Raw genomic sequence first — 20,315 nt, 5'->3', positions numbered from 1 at the left:
ATTTAAATAAGCAAATGCCACTAATAATGCTGTAAAAAATGAAACACACCAGGTAATACTTGAATTGCTCCACAGTTATAACAGTAGCCATATAAAGAATACATACTGAGTTGCACAGATCTAACTTGCCTTCTAATTCCCCTGGAACCATGTAGAGAAACACTGACAAAATGTTAGCTGGCCAATAATGTAATTTCCAAGTAGAGGCTTCTCTCCTTAGTGAGATAGAGTTGGTGACTCCACTTTCTTGTGTTTGGTAGAAAGAAAAACTATTTGCTGCATTTGAATGTTCAGACTTTGAGATTTTATATTCATTATCCTTAACTTCCTATTCAGTAATGACTAGGATTTAGATTTAATTCAGCCATACTGAGACTCTTGCTATCTTAGTCTTGCATATTAAGTATTTCTTAAACAGTATAGTTAGGGTTTTAAAAAATACTTCTTTTGGGGGCCGGCGCTGTGGGTAGTGGGTAAAGCTGCCGCCTGCAGTGCCGGCATCCCATATGGGCGCCGGTTTGAGTCCTGGCTGCTCCACTTCTGATCCAGCTCTCTGCTATGGCCTGGGAAAGCAGTAGAAGATGGCCCAAGTCCTTGGGCCCCTGCACCCACGTGGGAGACTTGGAAGAAGCTGCTGGCTCCTGGCTTTGGATCAACGTAGCTCCGGCTATTGTGGCCACTTGGGGAGTAAACCAGCAAATAAAAGACCTCTCTCTCTCTGCCTCTTCTCTCTGCATAATTCTGACTTTCAAATAAATAAATTAATCTTTAAAAAATACTTCTTTTATATAATCTCTTCAGTGGTCAGATTAAAGAGGAGGCCAGAGGGAGAAGCTGAGCTGAAGTTAGCTGATTATATTTGAGAGTGCCAACCTAGACGCCTTTTGCTTTTTGGCTTGTACCAGATGTACAGTTAAAGCTTTTTTCCTGGATACTTTGTGAAATTGTGTGAAATCTTCTCTTGTGAGTAGTTTCTACTCATTTTGGAAGCTTGGCGTCTTTGGAAATGACTAATTTATAACCAAGTTTGATTCTATTTTAGTATAATATACTTCCCTAACAAAATCTGTACCTTTGGCTTTTTTTTTTTTTAAGATTTATTTATATTTTTTTTATTTTGAAAGTTAGAAACAGACAGGGTGAGAGTGAGAGTCAGAGAGAGAGAGAGAGATCTTACCAGTTCAATCCCCAGTGGGCAGAAGCAGCCAGTGCTGGGCCAGGGCCAAAGTGAGGACCGAGGAGCTTCATCCAGATGGGTGCAGGAACCCAAGCACTTGAGGCATCTTCTGCCTTCCCAGGCACATTAGCAGGGTTCTGGATGGGAAATGGAGCAGCTGAAACCCTATATGGGATGCTGGTGTTGTAGGCAGTGGTTTAACCTGCTATGTTGCATTGTCAGCTTCTGTCCCATTGGCTTTGGATACATCAAATATTAGTTTTGAAATCAATTCTGATTTTTTTCTTTTACCAAATATCATTTAAAAATTGAGGTGTAATCAGAAAATTTATAATTGTTATTTCTTAATTTATTTTACTGTTATTAAATTTTGTGCTGTTCCACTTTTAACACTGTTATTTTAATTTCAGAATGCTTTCTTTTTTGTATAATGTTTTTGCTGAACAAACACAAACTATTATTTAGTTCAGTAATTGGAACTTCATGATCTCTTGAGTTTGATTTTAACTCAAATTACTTGGGAGATTTTGTACAAACATGTTAACTATTTCTATTATAATGAAAAAGAGAACTAAACACCCAAATTTGTCTTTGAGCAGGAACCTTTGAGTTTTAGGTGTTTCTGGTATAATTCCTTCATGGGTAACTAGCATTTTAATATTAAATTTAAAAATGTTGTGAACTTAGTACGTCCATCCTTAGTTGCATTTATTCTCTTAGCGTAAGTTGCTTTTGCTTCCCTTTCCTCAGGTGGCTTTGGAGGCAGCGGATCCGCCTGTACCTTGAGGGGACCGGTATCAACCCAGTTCCTGTGGACCTGCACGAGCAGCAGCTGAGCTTGAATCAGCACAGTAGAGCTTTCAACATTGAACGAGTTGACGATGAAAGTAGGTAGATGGGGAGGTGGATGTGTTGGGGGCAATATGGCACTTATAGTCTCTTTGACCTCAAGTTTTTCAAACTAATAATTTATAATCCATTTATTTTTAGTGCCACTAATGGCAGGTAAGTACAGTGGCCTACAGCAGCTGCAAAATTTATAATTAGAAAGTTTTTCTTTTTTTTTGACAGGCAGAGTTAGACAGTGAGAGAGAGAGAGAGAGAGAGAAAGGTCTTCCTTCTGTTGGTTCACCCCCAAATGGCTGCTACGGCTGGCACGCTGTGCCAGTCTGAAGCCAGGAGCTAGGTGCTTCCTCCTGGTCTCCCATGCAGGTGCAGGGCCCAAGCACCTGGACCATCCTCCACTGCCTTCCTGGGCCACAGCAGAGAGCTGGCCTGGAAGAGGAGCAACCGGGACAGAACCGGCGCCCCAACCGGGACTAGAACCCGGGGTGCCGGCCGCAGGGGGAGGATTAGCCTATTGAGCCACAGTGCTGGCCCATAATTAGAATCTGAAGAGAGAAATATAACATTTCTAGAAGAAATGTTTCCTAGGACATGTTTGAAAACTACCTTATTAGGGAAGCATTATATCTGATGGGATAGTTGATGTTTAAAGAAAGATTCTTGCCATTTTCAGCAACCCCAAAACAAATCCATACTCATTAGCAGTGAATTTCCATCCTAGGAAACCATTAATGTGCTTTACTGTCTAAAGAATTGCTTGTTAACATTTCATGTACATGAAGCCAGAGAGTGTTTTTTCTTCTTTGATTAATTTCATTTAGCTGGATGTTTCCAAGTAACTGTAGCCTGTCATTATCTATAGCTGAATAATATTTTGTTGTATGATGTACAGTCATCTTTCAGTATCTGTGAGGGATTGTTTCCAGAAGCCCAAGGGTACTAAAATCCATAAATGTTCAAATCCCAATAATTAGGAGTCATAGTATTTGTGTGTAACCTGTACACATCATCTTGTGTATGTTAAGTCATGCCTAGCTTGTTTAATACGATGCAGGTGCTATGTAGGTAGCTATTTATTTTGTTGGCAATAGTGAGAAAAGTCTGTACATGTTCAGTGCAGTGTGAATTTTTTTCAATATTTCCACTCTGGTTAATAAAATCTACAAATGAGGAATCACAAATACGGAGAGCTGACTTCTACACTTTGTTTATTTGTTCATCTGTTATGGACATTATGATTTATACTTTGGGCTACTACAATAATGTTGCTATGTTTGTCTGTGCACAAGTCGTTATGTGGACATTAGTTTTCATTTTTCTGGGCTACGCACCTAGGAGTATAATTACTGGATCTTACAGTAACTCTTTGTTTAACATTTTGAGGAGCTGCCAAAGTATTTCAGTCAAGTTTTGTTGTCCTTACTTCACTGAAAAACATCTTGTCAGGATTATCAGTGACTTTCGTTTTTCTGAATCTTGTGATAAATTGTCATCAGTCTTCTTATCTGTCAGCAGAATGTAACTTAATGAATCATTTCTTAGAAAAACATTTAAAAGCAATGTGTGCATATTGTAAACACGTCGGAAAATATTGCTGACCAAAATATTAAAAATTAAAACTTCACAATTCAGTCATCCAGAGTTCACCACTGGTAGCACCATAGTGTACATACTTTCTGTTTTTTCTCTGTGTTCCGTGTGTGTGTATATGTTTGTTTGTTTTTTTGGTGTGTGTATGTATTCATACTATTCTGAATCCTGCTTTTAACATTAACAGTTTTCAGCTTTTTCTTTCTGTAAGTTTTCAACTCATCTACTCAAGCCATATTCACCCATATTCACCAACTTGTTCCCAAAATATCTTTTTTTTTTTTTTTTTTTTTTTTTTACAGGCAGAGTGGACAGTGAGAGAGACAGAGAGAAAGGTCTTCCTTTTGCAGTTGGTTCACCCTCCAGTGGCCGCCACGGCCAGCACGCTGCAGCCGGCGCACCGAGTTGATCCATGGGGTGCAGGGCCCAAGTACTTGGGCCATCCTCCACTGCACTCCCTGGCCACAGCAGAGAGCTGGCCTGGAAGAGGGGCAACCGGGACAGAATCCGGCGCCCCGACCGGGACTAGAACCCGGTGTGCTGGCGCCGCAAGGCGGAGGATTAGCCTAGTGAGCCGCGGCGCCGGCCCCAGAATATCTTTCACAGCTAGTTTTAAAAGCACTTATCAAATGTAGGAGTCTGCATTTATCTAGCTATTAGATCCTATAGAGCTCTTTAAATTAAAAAAAAAGGTACTAATTTATTTAAAAGACCAGCCAATTGTTCTTTTTTTTTTTTAAGATTTATTTTATTTATTTGAAAGACAGAGTTACAGAGTGAAGTAGATACAGAGAGAGAGGTCTTCCATCTGCTGGTTCACTCCCCAGATGGCTGCAATGGCCGGAGCTGCGCCGAATCGAAGCCAGGAGCCAGGAGCATCTTCCGGGTCTCTGACACGGGTGCAGGGGCTCAAGGACTTGGGCCATCTTCTGCTATCTCAGGCCATAGCATAGAGCTGGATTGGAAGAGGAGCAGCTGGGACTAGAACAGTTCGTATCTCTATTAGATATTCAAAGAAACATGTGAAACTTACATCCAAAACTGAAATTGTGTTCTTCCAAACCAGTTTGACACAATATTCCTCATTTTAGCTCACGACAGCTCCATTCTACCAGCTGTTCAGGTCAAACAATCTTGTTATACTTCACTACTGTCTTTGAAATCCCACACCCAGTAGAAATTCAGTTGGTCTTTTTTTTTTTAATGATTTATTTTTATTTATTTGAAAGTCAGAGTTACACAGAGAGAGGAGAGGCAGAGAGAGAGAGAGAGAGAGAGAGAAAGGTCTTCTATCCGATGGTTCACTCCCCAATTAGCCGCAATGGTCAGAGCTGCGCCAATGCAAAGCCAGGAGCCAGGAGCTTCTTCTGGGTCTCCCATGTGGGTGCAGGGGCCCAAGGACTTGGGCCATCTTCTACTGCTATCCCAGGCCATAGCAGAGAGCTAGATAGGAAGTGGAGCAGGCGGGACTTGAACCAGCGCCCATATGGGATGCAGTCCAGGAGCACTTTGCTGGTTTGTTCTGGTTTGAAATCTTCCTGGAGGTGACAGCCAAGCTGTTGTTGGTGACAGCAGTATCTGAAGACATAACATATTGGAGGATCCACTCCTCAGCTCATTACATGTCTTAGCAGGAGACTAGTTCCTCACCATGTTGGCCACTTCACACTATGTATGACATATTTTTCCCCACAAGTGATCTGAGAGAAAAAGCATAAAGGCAGATCCCACAATGTCTTTTTCTTGTCTAATCTCAGAAGTGATATACCATCATTTCTTCTGTATTCTGATCACATAGGGCAACCCTGGTATGAGAGTGTATGTATTCACAAGGGAGTACCAGGAGGCGGGAATCACTGCCTACCACAGCTGGGATAGACTTTAAGCACTGACTTAGAAAGAAATTGTGGAAGGTATAGAAAAGTAAACGTGTCCACAGAGATACTTGAGTTCACTAAATCTTCTGTTGGCTTTGAGAGGTTGAGGTTGTTATTTCTAGTTGAAAACTGATAAAAGATGTAAAAGGAGTCATTTCAAGTGACCATGGGGAGTTTGGTCCAGAAAGCACTGGGAATCTTTTTGGAGTAGTTTATTTGAGTTAGTGATGTTTATAAGCATCAAGGAAGATAACTTAAACTGTGCACATTCTTCACAGATCAAAAAAAAAAAAAAAAGACACTTTTAGGAATCAAGAAGGGAGATAAGGTAGTATTTCCCCAAAGCTGTTGTTGCTAAAACACTCTTTTTTGTTTGTTTTAAAGATTTATTTTTTTATTGATTTGAAAAGCAAAGTTACAGAAAGAGAGAGGAACAAGAGAGAGAAAGATTCCATCCGCTGGTTCTCTCCCCAAATGGCTGCAATGGCTGAGGCTAGGCCAGTCTGAAGCCAGGACTTGGGAGCTTCTTCTGGGTCTCCCACGTGGGTGCAGGGGCCCAAGTACTTGGGCCATCTTCCACTGTTTTCCCAGGCATGGTAGCAGGGAGCTGGATCGGAAGTGGAGCGGCCAGGATCGAACCAGTGCCCACGTGGGATGCCTGCATCACAGGCAGAGGCTTAGCCTGCTATGCTACAACACCCACCCTGCTGAAGCACTCTTGGTTTTTTGTTTGGGAAAAGAAAAACAACTGCTTATCTCTGTAACCAATCTAGTTTTGTTTCCAGCACAAGCTGTGCCTGTAATTTGCTGCTTAAATCCAAGATTGTTTTTCTTTAGAAGTACTAGGTCATTCCTTCTCTAAAGCTTCCAGAAGAAAACTAACTTGAATATGACAGGAATCTTATGAGATAGATAAATACATTTTATTACTCTTGGAAAATTGTTTCAAGATGAATCAAGACTTATTTTGGCCTGGCGCCGTGGCTCACTAGGCTAATCCTCCCCCTGTGGTGCTGGCACACCGGGTTCTAGTCCCGGTCAGGGCACCAGATTCTGTCCCGGTTGCCCCTCTTCCAGGCCAGCTCTCTGCTATGGCTCGGGAGTGCAGTGGAGGATGGCCCAAGTGCTTGGGCCCTGCACCCTTGGGAGACCAGGATAAGTACCTGGCTCCTGCCATCGGATCAGCGCGGTGCGCCAGCCGCGGCGGCCATTGGAGCGTGAACCAACGGCAAAGGAAGACCTTTCTCTCTGTCTCTCTCTCTCACTGTCCACTCTGCCTGTCAAAAAAAAAAATTTATTTTGAAGAGATAGAAGCTTTCTTGCTGATATGTTTAGGTGACTTTAATGTTTATATTATAGATACTTTAAATTAGAATTGTAAGTTTTAATGTTTCATATAATTTTTATCATAACATTTCTGAAATTTGAGGAACTATTTTGGATTTTTTAAATTTTTTCATTACCTATAGGGTCTGAGGCTTCAGGACCCCAACTTTTGCCAGTGAGAGCATTAAATGAAGTCTTCATTGGGGAGAGTCTGTCATCCAGGTAACCTTTAAACCTGTGACATTGAGTATGGAATTTAATGTTTTGGTACTTTTTTATATTTATTCAATTTTTTATGACCTGGTTAAGATTTTTGATTAGCACTGTATGGGTAATAAGAATTTATTACTTAAGAAAATATTTCCATAATCTTTTATACATTAAGAGGTAAGAACATTCTGTGACTAAAAATTGCTAGGTTAAATAAAGTATTCAAGTTTATCTGCTGCACTACTTCCTAGAGCCTATAATTTATTAGATAGATGCTTTACCAATATTTATGAGGGTGATAAGGGTATGCTAGCCATACGTTTGTAACTGATGTAAAACTTTTATAAAGACAGTCCACTTCAGCATTCATTCACTAATTGTCTTTAGTGTCCTTTAAATCTAATTTGCATAGTTTGCTTATTTTAATCCAGAATTCAATTAAGAATCGTATTACATTTGGCTGTTGTGGCCCTTTAGAATTAAGAATGATTCCTTAACCCCATTCGTGATAGTAATATTTTTGAGTGATCTAAGCCAGTTGATTTGCAGAATATCCCTTATTTTAGGTTTATATGTTTTTTCTTTTCTCTGCAAGATTCAGACAAGGCATTTTTGACAGGTGTGCTACATAGGTGATGTTGTATCCTTTTCAGTGTAACATATAAGGCAAGTGTATTGACAGTTCAAGATTATAACCATTATTAGCAAACATTAAGGTTACTATAGTTCATCATTAGGAGTATAAAAATGTGGTATGTATTTTATTACTGATAAAATCTGTTTTGTGGAACTTGCATATAACTTTGGTTTAATTGTCCACAAAATGTTTTTGCAGAATGTGTCTGTGTAACATAGTTACTAGTAAGAATGAACACCATAATCTGAGTTAATTTAACTCTTGGTAGTATTTTAGAACTTGACTTCTCATTTTTGTAGATGTAAGTAAATTTGAGATAGAATATTAAAGATGAGTTTAATGTCCCACTTTCCTTACCAGAACCGTGTAAACCTTTGAAGGCCATGTGATTTGATTTCTTAGTTTACTTGAGAATTTCATAAATTCAGAAATTCTGTCTGTTGCAAATCTTGTTTTTTCATAAGAAGTTTTAATTATGGTGAAAGGAATTTGTCTTAACTAAAAAATATATCCAAGTTCTAGCCAGTAGTAAATAGCTTTATTACCAACTCTTGTAATGAAAAGAACAAAAACTAATTCAGAATGATTTGAACCGTTTTTTTGACTTTTTGTAATTATTTTGTTGTATGTAATATTAAATTTATTCAGTAAAAATATACTGTGTACCTGCTGCATGCAATATGTAAGTCACTTTGGATGTAAAGATGTGTAAGATACAGGTAGTGGTATTGTGGTATCTTACTTTATGAAGGGTATGAAATATATAATTTTAAAAAGTTTATCATTCTTTAAAGAAGTAAAATATTTAAAGGGAGCCAAAAATAAAGTAGCTTATTCTTTTGCTACTATTGAATTTGAAGTAATAATAGAGATGAGTAATAGATGTGTGATAGAAGAGAGGAGAAAATGTAACTGTAGTGGTATCTAGTTATTTTTGCTAAAGATGTAAGACAAAGAAGAAAACAACAATACTAAAAATCCATTGAATTAATGACAAAAGTGAACATGTTTTGTGAGTTTATGCTTGTTGTAGGCAAGCCATTTACTGTCTTATTCTGTTTGTATATTTTAAAGGTTGTATTGTTAACTGCTGAGAGCTTCTACTAGTGTTGCTTTATAATTTGTACTTACTAAAAAATTAAATAACTCATAAAAGGAGGAGAACTGGGAATAGCTGATAGGTTTTTGAGGAGTGAACTCCTGTGAGGTTAATGTCTGATGCTGCTCTTTTTTGTGTTCTCAATGTCTCACCTTATATCTTTACCAAGATAAAGGCAGTAATGGGTTGGCTTCTGACACTGTTGAACTTATTGAACATAGTTTAACCTTTGGGGTTATTAGAACTTATTTTTAAAGATTCTGTAAAAACCTTAGGCAGAAAGAAAATGAACATTTATTGGATGCCTGCTTTGTTTCAGGCATTGTGTAAATTGTGCTAGTGATCTCATTTAATCCTCATGGCAGTTTCAAGAGAGAGTAGTAGTTTATCATTGAAAAAAATTGAGATCTGGGGATTCAGATAACTTGCCCAAGACCATATGATTAGTAGCATCAGAACGATTACGTAAACCCAGTATTTCTGATTCCAGACCCTGTATTAAGATTTTACCATGCCCTGAAAACCTAAGTGCTTTGCTTGAAAACTACAAAGTGCAGCAATATTATTCCTGCCTCATTTATAATGTTCTTAGATTTAAGAACATTTTAAAAGCCCAATTTTTTTTTCTTGTCTCCTATTTGTTCTAACCTAGAATGTCTTATTCTTGGGCTGTAGCAGTGGACAATTTAAGAAGAAGTGTACCCACTCTAAAGGGACTGTGAGTTTTATTGCTGCCTTAAAAAATAATTTCCCTGAAACAAAAATTCTGTGAATTGACTAATCTTGATAAACCTGCATGTGAGAATGACACTAAATTTGCTCATTGTTTTGGGCTCAACATCTCTGACTTGACTACACCTTTCTTCCTCTCTGTCTCTGCTTTTCCTCTACCCACCCTCACTTACCTCTAATGTCTTTTGTTTCTACTTGATTCTGCCATATTAGCAGCCGTTTTTAGGATTTGGCTGACTTGTCTGTTTATAATAGTTTCCTAATGTGCATTTTCTAGGAAGATATAACAGTTGTGAAATAGATTGAATGTGAATAGTAGACCTGCTGTCTCTTATTTTTATAAGGAATTTGGACTTCAGAGAAAAATGGAAAAGAATTTTGTCTTGTAAAACCTTAACAAATTAAAAGCTTGCAAGAGAAATGGAAAAGGTTTCAATAATAGATTATCCATAGACTTTTAGTGTTTGCAAGCATGTCTAATAATTGTCATAATTTTGAAAAGCTATATTTTATTAAGGGCTTACTTTACCTTTTTCTGCTGGAGATGAAAAGCCTGTGTAGATCATTGACACCATTATTTTAAGGTAAAGTTTACAAAATAAGCTTTCACATATTCCAAAAGTTCTTTGTATAGTTGCAAATCATTTCCACATTCATGAAGTTGAAGAACAGTGTTGTTCTTGCTAGTGTCAGAAAACCCATTTGTATGAAATATTCCAAGAAACATATATAACTTTTAAAATTAATATAACTTAAAAATTCTAGTTTTGTTCTCTAATTCAATATTTTTTGAGAATTGTTTTTAAAATTTTGTCACCTTATGTCTCTTAGCTTACTACGAATTCCAAAGGAATATTAGTGTATAACATAAGGAACAAGAGTTTAGATTAAATTATTGGTAACTCGAAGAACTGAACATAGATTTAGAAATATCAGGGACTAGTTACCAAGAAGAAACTCACTTCAGAGTGGTCTATTGCTTTCAATTCTGAAATGAGGCTATGTACGTGTCAGACTCTGTAATAGCAGTAGCAGCAGTGCTAGCTAGCTAAGTTTATAAGAAGCCCCAATTTCAATTATTAAAGTATTCATAGAACAGAACATATATAGTATATCAGAAAGAAATGCAGACATGCAGAAGTATTTTTTTCTTCTAACTTTTCACTTAATCCACATTGGAATTAGCACCATGATGTGTGTGCCTACTAAGTCAGATATGTCTTGGTCAAGTGACTTACTTAGATTTCATCAATTCTTAAGAAAACGATCTCATTTACTATGAACCATAAACTCAGCAAACATAGTTTTATCTTCTCGATTTGCAGGGCCTCCTATTATGAGATTTCGGTTGATGATGGTCCATGGGAAAAACAGAAGAGTTCAGGGCTCAATTTGTGTACAGGAACAGGATCAAAGGCTTGGTGAGTCATTGGGATGTTACTTATCAATGTCTGTGAAATATGCCAAGTAATACACCTTGCTTGCTATCACAAGCATCTAAAGTCTCTAATACACAGCAGGTAGTCTGTTGTTTTTACATAGGTTGGCCCAGTTTCTGCTTCACTTGTTGCTTGGGTCCAGTAGTCCTGCCTTGGCTTCCTGGAATACAGCCACAGCCTAGGTTTGGTCATTATTGAGCCTCCTGTTCTAGGTTTGTGAAGAAATTAAAGGAAATGAGAAGTGGAGATTATATTTTTTAATAATTAAAGAATATTTTAAATAGTAAAGAAATGATTCAAAGTACAATAGAAAAGATAGGCTGGAAGTATGCACACTGTAGGCCTAACTAGAGATAACTTGGGATATCCTGTATCTTTTTACTCGATACCTTGTCCTAGGTAGTTTCTTCTGTTTCTTCGTACATGTGAGGAGTACATGGGAAAATGGAATTAAAGTTTATTTTGATGCAAAAAATATTTTGAGATCTATGCTTATTTTGTCACAATATGCATTTTCCATGAACTTTCTGAAAATACCTTGTACATGCAGATGCCTTCCAAACCATAAATATAGCTGTCTTCTCTCCTGAATACAAATTCATATCTTAAACTTATTAGGATGGTAGGAGTACTTCATATTCAATACCTTGAAAACTGAACTTGTTGTGCTCAATTTTTTTTCTGTGTTCCCTGTAGTTCCTAATGCCATTGTCACTTACCTAGACCCTCTGCTCTACAGTCAAAACATAAATTTTCTTTGTTTTTTTAATATTTATTATTTATCTGAAAGGCAGAGTTACAGAGAAGGAGAGGCAAAGAGAAAGGTCTTCCATCCGCTGGTTCACTCCTCAAATGGCCGTAACAGCTGGAGCTGGGCCAGTCTGAAGCCAGGAGCCAGGAGCTAGGAGCTTCTTCCAGGTCTCCCATGTGGGTGCAGGGTCCCAAGCACTTAAGCCATCTTCCGCTGCTTTCCCAGGCCATAGCAGTGAGCAGCTGGGTCTCAAACGGCTCCCATATGGGTGTCAGCACCACAGGTGGCAGCTTTATCCACTTCGCACAGCGCTGGCCCCCAAAACATAACTTTTCAAAACCTTGCTCTTTCCTTTTGGTCTTCCCATTCTTCATTTTCCCCTCCACCCATGCTCATCTCTGAATCTTGTTAATTGCCCTTCTCAAGATTTTGCCTACTTTTTTCAGTTCTTCCTACTGTTTTTAGTTCAGGGTCCTAGTCTGTTCATGGGTATTCTTGCTGCTCACCTTGTGTTCTTCAGGTTGTCATGCACACACTACCAACAGAGTCATATTTCTGAATGGATGAGTCTGTGCCTTCTCTGCTTTAATACTGTCATTGACCTCTATGTTCAGATTGCTTAGTTTGCAATTATGACATTAAGGTACCTTACTGGCCTTCTTCCTGCCATACACATACCCCTTCCTGTCAGCACACTGGAGACACCGCAGGCTGCTTTAAATTCTCAGCACTCACCTTGTTCTCACTGGGACTTTTGTTTCTGCTCAGGGGAACTTCTTCCTGCTTTGAATGCCTGATTACTTGCCACTTGGCATCCACTGGCTGAAAAAAATCAGTCTTCAAATGCCATTCTGCTTTGGAAATCTTCTTTAACACATTTTCCAAAAGCACAATGAATTAATCCCTTTTTTGTCCTCCCCTGCACTTTTTCCTCATGGTACTGTTATAGCCCCTATCACGTTATTAGTTATCTAATATGCTTAATACACAGCTAGTTTGAACAATGTGGAAGAATTGAGATGATTTAAGATGATGAGTAGTGGTGGCTTTTTAAAATTTTTTTTTCTCCTGCTGAATTGTGTGTGCATAGCATAGTAGCTAATACAAGGGTACTTTAAAAAGTTTGTAGGAAGTAGCATTAACAGATAGATTTATTTTGGCACAAAAATTTTGGAATCCATACTTACAGAGGGTCTTCAAAAAGTCCACAGAAGTACGTATTATGAAAGGACTATGCATGGATTTCAAAGCGCTTTTTTTTGTTGTTTAAATATTTATTTAGTTATTTGAAAGAGTTAGAGGAGAAGAGACAGAAGGAGATCTCCCATCTTGTGGTTTACCCCCCAAATGACTGCAATGGCTGGAGCTGGACCAAGCCAAAGCCAGGAGCCCAGACCTCCATCTGATGTCCCCCATGGGTGTGGCTGAGAGGCCTAAATATTTGAGCCATCTTCCACTGCTTTCCCAGGAGCATTAGCAGGGAGTTGGATCAAAAGTGGGATGCTGGTGTCTCAGGCTGTGGCTTAACCTGTTGTACTATGACTCTGGCCCCAATTTCAAAGTTGTTTTTTTTTTTTTTTAAGGATTTAATTATTTACTATAAAGTCAGAGTTACACAGAAAGAAAAGAGAGGGAGAGAGAGAAAGAAAGAGAGGTTGTCCATCCACTGGTTCCCTCCCCAGTTGGATGCAATGGCTGGAGCTGCACCTATCCGAAGCTAGGAGCCAGGAGCTTCTTCTGGGTCTCCCATGTGGGTGTGGGGGCCCAAGGACTTGGGCCATCTTCTACTGCTTTCCCAGGCCATAGCAGAGAGCTGGATCAAAAGTGGAGCAGCCGGGACTCGAAGCAGCGTCCATATGGGATGCCAGCACTGCAGGCAGCGGCTTTATCTGCTATGCCACAGCGCCGGCCCCTCAAAATTTTTCTAAACATCTTTTAATTCCATTTCGCACACTTTCTGAAGTACCCACATATGTATTCACTCATTTTTTTTTAATAAATAAATGCTCACAAGTATGGCTGAAATAATGCTTATCAAAGTACAATTTTAAGACTGTATAGTTTAATCTGAAATTTTATTTTATACTTTTTTTAGCATGTCTATTTACAGTTTTTATTGTGGAAAATTTTAAATATACACAAAAGTAGACGAAAATAGGGTAATGAAACCCTCTGTACCCATTTGGTAGTTTCAATAATTGATTCATGTCCAGTCTTCTCTCTCTGGACCCTTACCTTTCCTATCTGCTTTTGTCCTATGTTTTGAAGTAATTTTCAGGCATTTATCATTTCATTCATAAGTATTCAGTAGCTTCTTAAAAACTTAGCTTTAGTTCAACAAATAATCTATTTTATTTTATTTTATTTTATTTTTTGACAGGCAGAGTGGACAGTGAGAGAGAGAGACAGAGAGAAAGGTCTTCCTTTGCTGTTGGTTCACTCCCCAATGGCCGCCGCAGCTGGCGTGCTGCGGCCGGCGCACCGCACTGATCCAGTGGCAGGAGCCAGGTGCTTCTCCTGGTCTCCCATGGGGTGCAGGGCCCAAGCACTTGGGCCATTCTCCACTGCACTCCCGGGCCACAGCAGAGAGCTGGCCTGGAAGAGGAGCAACCGGGACAGAATCCGGCGCCCTAACTGGGACTAGAACCCGGTGTGCCGGTGCCACAGGCAGAGGATTAGCCAAGTGAGCCGCAGCACCGGCCAAGAGGAAAATTTCTAAAATGACTTTTCTAGTAATTATTTGAAAAAGTACATTTAATGCTATGGGATTATTTTCTCACTGTCGCCAATATTTAATTGAAGAAATTAGAACGAACCCTTTGATTTATTATAGTAGCATCTTTTCTACTAAACATGGTATGCTCTTTGTTGAAAACTTACATGAGTTTCCCAGATTCTTTCCCTTTTCTTTTCCCAGCATTCTTATACATAAAACTGGGCAAAGAGGTATAAGTGCAAAGAGTTCTGGCCTGGAAGTTAAGAGGTCTGGCTAAACCACTAACTAGCTTTGCCACTGTATACGTTTCCTTATCTGCAGAATGAGGGAAATGAAACAGATACAGTAATATTACTTTATCTTCTGAACTTCTGTGATTCTGTAAGTTTATACTTTGTGCATATGAGTTGTCAGTTATTTAACCATTGTCACTTTGTACCATTCTAGGTACTTTTTATACATGAATCTCTTATAGAAATGCTGAAAATCAGTTGTATTATGCTCATTTTATAAAGAAAGAAGTTGAAACTTAGCAAAGAAAAACATTTAAGCCAAAGTCACACTTGATAAGAACTTAAATATACACACACACACACACACACTTTCCTTAAATACATAAGAACTTGCATCCAACACAAGTGTGCTTGACTGTAAAACCAGTGTTCCTTTGTTTTTTAGCTGTCTGTATGACTTGTTCTGCCTCACAAAGGAAAGTTAGGTTTAAAATGGAAAGAAGGAGGGGGGCTTCTGAGCGATCTTTAGAGGTCACACAGTTGCCAGATGAGTCCTTAGGTTGTTGTCTTCCTCTGTTTCTTGTTGCTATAACAGGATACTGTAGACTAGATAATTTATAAAGAATAGAGCCCTATTTTTCACAGTTCTGGAGGCTGGGACGTCCAATATCAAGGTGCTGACATCTGGTAAGGGTCCCCTGGTGCATGATCCCATGGTGGAATGTGGAAAGGCAAGAGAGCATGCGGGGAGAGAAAGTGTGGAAGAGGGACTGGGCGGGGGGGCTGAAATCATCCTTTTATCAGGAACTCATTCATGGGATTGTGGTATTAACCCATTCATGAACTCAGAGCCCACATAACCCAATTACTTCTTAAAGGTACCATCTCTTAACACTATTGCATTGAGGATTAACTTTATGACATGAACTTTGGAAAATACATTCAAACCATAGCAGTTGTATTGAAAAAAATATCAATATAAACTTTCTAATCTCAGTGAAATAGCTAATGGTAATAGGGCTTTGACTTTATGCCTTGGAGAGGAGAGAGAGATTGATTGATTTGATAGTTTCTGTTTTCAAGCTCTCAGTAATGAGAAGGGCATAAAAGAATAATAGCTGCTATCATGCTTTTAAAGTGTTCTCCATCCTTCTTCCTCATACACTGTAGTTGAGTCCTCTGTTGATGTTATATTTGAATAAGTATGACTTAGATTAGAATTTCAAGCCCATCCATTGCTTATACAAGTTCTTATTAGGATAAGCACTGTTTTGCAGCAGGTTAAGCCACTGCTTGGAAGACCAACATTCCATATTGGATTGTCTGGGATAGAGTCCCATCTCTGCTTCTGATCCAGCTTCCCACTGCAATGTGTACCCATGGGAGGCTCAAGTACTTGGGTCCCAGCTACTCATAGACCTGCATTGAGTTCTAGATCCTGGCCTTGGCCTGGCCCAGACCCATTGTGGCATTTGGGGAGTGAGCCAGCAAATGAAAGCTCCCACCCCGCCCTGCCAACCCCTGCCAGTCACCCTGCCTTTCAAATAAATGAAGTAAATTTTTTTTAAAAAGTTCGTTTTAAGTTTAGACAATGTATAATTGTTCTCCAACGTTTTAGAATTAAAGAATTATTTTTTTTTATTGTAGGTCATTTAATATAAATAGGGTTGCAACTCAGGCTGTGGAAGATGTTTTAAATATTGGTGAGTACCAAAATAACTATTATATGTTTCACAATTATAATATGCTGTTTAATGGGTATATATTATTTTATCTTAGCTGTTATATACTTAATTAAAGTACTTTCCCCATTTCTCTTCCAATAGCAAAAAGGCAAGGAAATTTGAATCTTCCATTGAACAGAGAATTGGTAGAGAAAGGTCAGTGACATGATATTAATCACTAACAGTTTATAATTTACTTCAGTACCAATTTTGAGAATGGTGTTGTGAAGTTGTTTTATTAGTAAACAAAATGTTTCTTGGATATGATCTTGATTTAATATCTCTTTAAATATATTTAAATAATATAAAGCTTAAAACTGACTTTTATATTGTAACTTTCATCAACTATGAAAATAACCCTTATGTCAAAACAGTATACTGCAAACATATCTTGGAGGATAGGAAAATTTAGAACAATCTGTATCTTGTGGATAGTTTCATTAGAGAGGGTGCAGGTTCCTCCAGTATTGGCAGTTAGGACATCAAGTACCCTTCTATTCTGGACTGAAGGGCTATTGCTGCTAGCGAATTGGGCCTCTAATGCTCCTGCAGTAGCCTTCCAAGTTTCCTGGAACACCAAAATGTTTTGAGTGCTTGTTTTGACAGCCAGTATCCACATAGGCCAGAAAAGTTCCCTAAGAATGGACTAGCCCAGAACTATATGTTCTAAGACCTCCTTGTGTGCTGCAAGGATCTCAAAGTTGGGGATGTCAGGGAGACATGGAGTGGCATCTTTTTTGGTCTGGGGATGAGAAAAGGATTTGTCCAGGAATGACCCTAGATTGGTGAAGGAAGTGGAGGAAGGAAAATTGGACACGTTGTGGCTTGAAACAAAAGGGATGGCAGTTACAGTTGTAGAGCATCTTCTGCACGGGAGGTGAAGGATCCAATAGAGTTGAGAGCTGCATTAGAAAGAAATATCCTGCTCCTGTTAAGCTAATTCCACTTGTCCAGCATCAAAGCCAGCTGTATGCATGGTTTGTGAGCAACCATTGGCTAGTATGCTAGCCAGGAACCCCAGGGGTTGAATGAGGAAGGGCATATAAAGAAGGGGAGAGAGTAACCGGAAAGGATGATAACTTTTGGGGAAAGACAACAAGGAGGCATACTTGCAGCTATAGTATCTAACAAAAGATTCACATTTTAGAGGTATTAATAGGGTGGAAGAGGTGAACACTTCCATCTCTTCACAAGATTACATTTTATCAAAGTAATGTAAATGGTAGAAAACAGGGTGGACATTGTAGCACAGTGGGTAAACCTGCCGCCTACAATGCTGGCATCCCATATGGGTGCCGGTTCAAGTCGCAGCTGTTCCACCTCCGATCCAGATCACTGCTAATACACCTGGGAAACTAGCAGAAGATGGCCCAAGTGTTTAGACCCCTGCACCCACATGGGAGACCCAGATGAAGCTTTTGGCTTTGGCCTGGCCCAGCCCTGGCTTTTGTGGCCTTTTTGGGATTGAACCAGCAGGTGGAAGATCTCTCTGTTTCTCCTTCTTTCTGTCTCTATAATTTTTCCTTTCAAATAAATAAATCTTTATTGAAAAACAGATATCAGAAAAGTTTCCCTGAATCTAGAAGATGAAACATTTAAATATAGAACCAACAATATTTTAAATAAAAGACATAGAAATTCACAAGTTTCATTAATTGATTCAGTTCTCAAGTAACTAATTTTTGTCTTGTTTGATCTCTGTTCTTTAAGCAGTCAGAAAGTTGTTTTCAAGAATGTTTATTAGAATCTTTTCTGTGAATTGAATTGCAAATATTTCCGAGAAGAATCAGAACTATGGATAACAAAAGACTTAAAAATGGTTGTGGTTAAAATTGTAACAATGACAAATAGAGTCAGTTATGTTCATTGCATACAGCATTGTAGAAAGCACCTGTGGAATAGCAGGTAAAGCCACTGCCTGCCATGCTGGCATCTCATATGGGCACCGGTTCAAGTCCCGGCTGCTTCACTTCCAGTCCAGCTCCCTGCTGATGGCCTTGGAATAGCAACGGAAGGTGGCTCAAGTGTTTGGACCCTGCCATCCACATGGAAGACCAGGAAGAAGTTTGTGGCTCCTGGCTTAGGCCTGGCCCAGCCCTGGCCATTGTGGCCATCTGGGGAGTGAGCCAGTGGAAGGAAGATCTCTCTCTTCATCTGTCTTTCCCTTTCTCTCTGTAACTCTGACTTTCAAATAATAAATAAATCTTAAAAAAAAAAAAAAAGATATTATTTAAGGAGAGATGAAGTGGCTGGGCCTGGGCTGACCATCCATGCTGGCAAGGAGGATTGAGGACTGAGAGGTAGATTCTGAGAAAGCCAAAGGGCAGAGTGAATATGTGACCCCCATGTCTACCAAGAACTCCATTTTGTTACATGCTACACCCTTGGTGACCAGAGGCTCAGCCATGAAGATGGGGAAGCTAGCAGCTGCTGGGCTCTTTTCAAGATAACAATCTTAACTCTTCTAGGATTCAGCTTTCCCAAGTAGTCAGAACTTGAAGACAGCAGAGAGCACAAGAAATTACCTACAAGATAGTGACAGGGAGGTCAAGCTGGAAGACAGTGCTATAGCTCTGTTAAAGGGCCAGGCCTCCCATTTTATACTGAGGCTAGACAGAGGAAACTAGATACTCCTTTTTCAGGGTCTGGGCATCAAACGGAACCCAGTTAAGGTGAGTGTACTCACTCCTGACATGTCAGGTCTTTTAGCCCAAGACAGTTCTGAACAGGGTAGTTAGCTGAAAAGGAGGGAAGGTGGTAGGCTTTCCACTTTTGTGAAGGACAAAGGGAACCTGTTAAGATGGACTGGAGTGAGTCCTTACCCCTAAGGTTGACAAGTCCCAAACATCCAGGAATGAGGTCATTTCAATTATACCAGGAAATGGCCCTGGCCAGACACTATCAGTTGTCCCCACTCTGGTAAGCTGTCCCCCGAGGAACAGAGTTAGAACACACAGAAGTGTAGTCCTCACCCTTAAGGGCAATAGGTACTAAGTATCTTAGAATGGGGGCCTTTCCGTTGCACCAGAGACTAGCCCTGGGAGAATCGGCCTGATTGGGAATTGTCAGTTGTCCTCCCTGTGCAGTCAAGCTATTCCCTGGGAACTAGAGATAGAGAAAGGAGGACTAAGAATGGTCAAGGGGCCTACAGTGTGTGGATTTGTCTGGACGTATTGCTGCTGCCTATTGCATCACACATGGGACACTGGCTCCAGTTCCTGTGGCCATCAGGTGCCATGGGAAGCACCGATCGAGGCCAGTGTTGTGGGTGGTGACAGAATTTGTCAGAGCAGAGTGAGCAGAGTTAGGTTTACCCACTGCAGGGCAGGACAGCTAGAAATGGTCTGTTGCAACATGCTCTGCAATCTAAGAGGCTTACTTAACAGTGTTCTGAGTCATGGCATCGAAGATGTCATGGGTAATGGCTGGCTTGCCTGAGTGATGAATGACTAGACAAAAGTAGGGATAGTTGGTCGGCGCCGCGGCTCACTAGGCTAATCCTCCACCTTGCGGCGTCGGCACACCGGGTTCTAGTCCCGGTCGGGGCGCCGGATTCTGTCCCGGTTGCCCCTCTTCCAGGCCAGCTCTCTGCTGTGGGTGGGAAGTGCAGTGGAGGATGGCCCAAGTGCTTGGGCCCTGCACCCCATGGGAGACCAGGAGAAGCACCTGGCTCCTGGCTTCGGATCAGCGTGGTGCGCCGCGACGGCCATTGGAGGGTGAACCAACGTCAAAGGAAGACCTTTCTCTCTGTCTCTCTCTCTCACTGTCCACTCTGCCTGTCAAAATAAATAAATAAATAAATAAAGGTAGGGATAGTTAGGTGAAGTTTATTAAAGTACTTTCCAAGAGGGGAATAGGCTGATTGGGAGAGAATCTGACCTGGACCATATTTGCTTTTAAGTTGGGGATAGTATCTAGCTTATAGAAGTGATTGTCCTTAATTGAATGTGCTAATTCT

At 39.9% G+C, this 20,315-nt stretch overlaps 2 protein-coding genes across 12 annotated transcripts in view; one reads left to right on the top strand and one right to left on the bottom strand.

Annotated features, from left to right (window-relative positions):
- The window catches only part of NADK2 (NAD kinase 2, mitochondrial), an 84,948-nt gene that overhangs the window by 24,880 nt on the left and 39,753 nt on the right, over positions 1-20,315 (top strand). For 5 of the 9 annotated variants that reach the window (XM_089312727.1, XM_089312722.1, XM_070056640.2 and 2 more), the window contains exons 6-10: positions 1,928-2,064; positions 6,960-7,038; positions 10,820-10,915; positions 16,281-16,336; positions 16,460-16,513. In XM_089312727.1, the coding sequence (XP_089168853.1) occupies positions 1,928-2,064; positions 6,960-7,038; positions 10,820-10,915; positions 16,281-16,336; positions 16,460-16,513 (422 nt within the window). Of the gene's footprint in view, positions 1-1,927; positions 2,065-6,959; positions 7,039-9,414; positions 9,481-10,819; positions 10,916-16,280; positions 16,337-16,459; positions 16,514-20,315 lie in introns of all 9 variants that reach the window. The other 4 variants (XM_089312726.1, XM_089312725.1, XM_051853830.3 and 1 more) reach the window with 1 other exon arrangement.
- The window catches only part of SKP2 (S-phase kinase associated protein 2), a 62,197-nt gene continuing 46,221 nt past the window's right edge, over positions 4,340-20,315 (bottom strand). The window contains exon 10 of one of the 3 annotated variants that reach the window (XM_051853834.3): positions 4,340-4,594. In XM_051853834.3, the coding sequence (XP_051709794.1) occupies positions 4,546-4,594 (49 nt within the window). In that variant the 3' untranslated portion in view covers positions 4,340-4,545. Of the gene's footprint in view, positions 4,595-4,804; positions 5,192-20,315 lie in introns of those variants that run through there. The other 2 variants (XM_089312732.1, XM_089312730.1) reach the window with 2 other exon arrangements.

Source organism: Oryctolagus cuniculus, chromosome 14 (genome assembly GCF_051225735.1).
Source record: "Oryctolagus cuniculus isolate XC-2025 breed Fujian yellow rabbit chromosome 14, ASM5122573v1, whole genome shotgun sequence".
Lineage (NCBI taxonomy): Eukaryota > Metazoa > Chordata > Mammalia > Lagomorpha > Leporidae > Oryctolagus > Oryctolagus cuniculus.
This window is presented reverse-complemented; position numbering and strand designations above follow the sequence as displayed.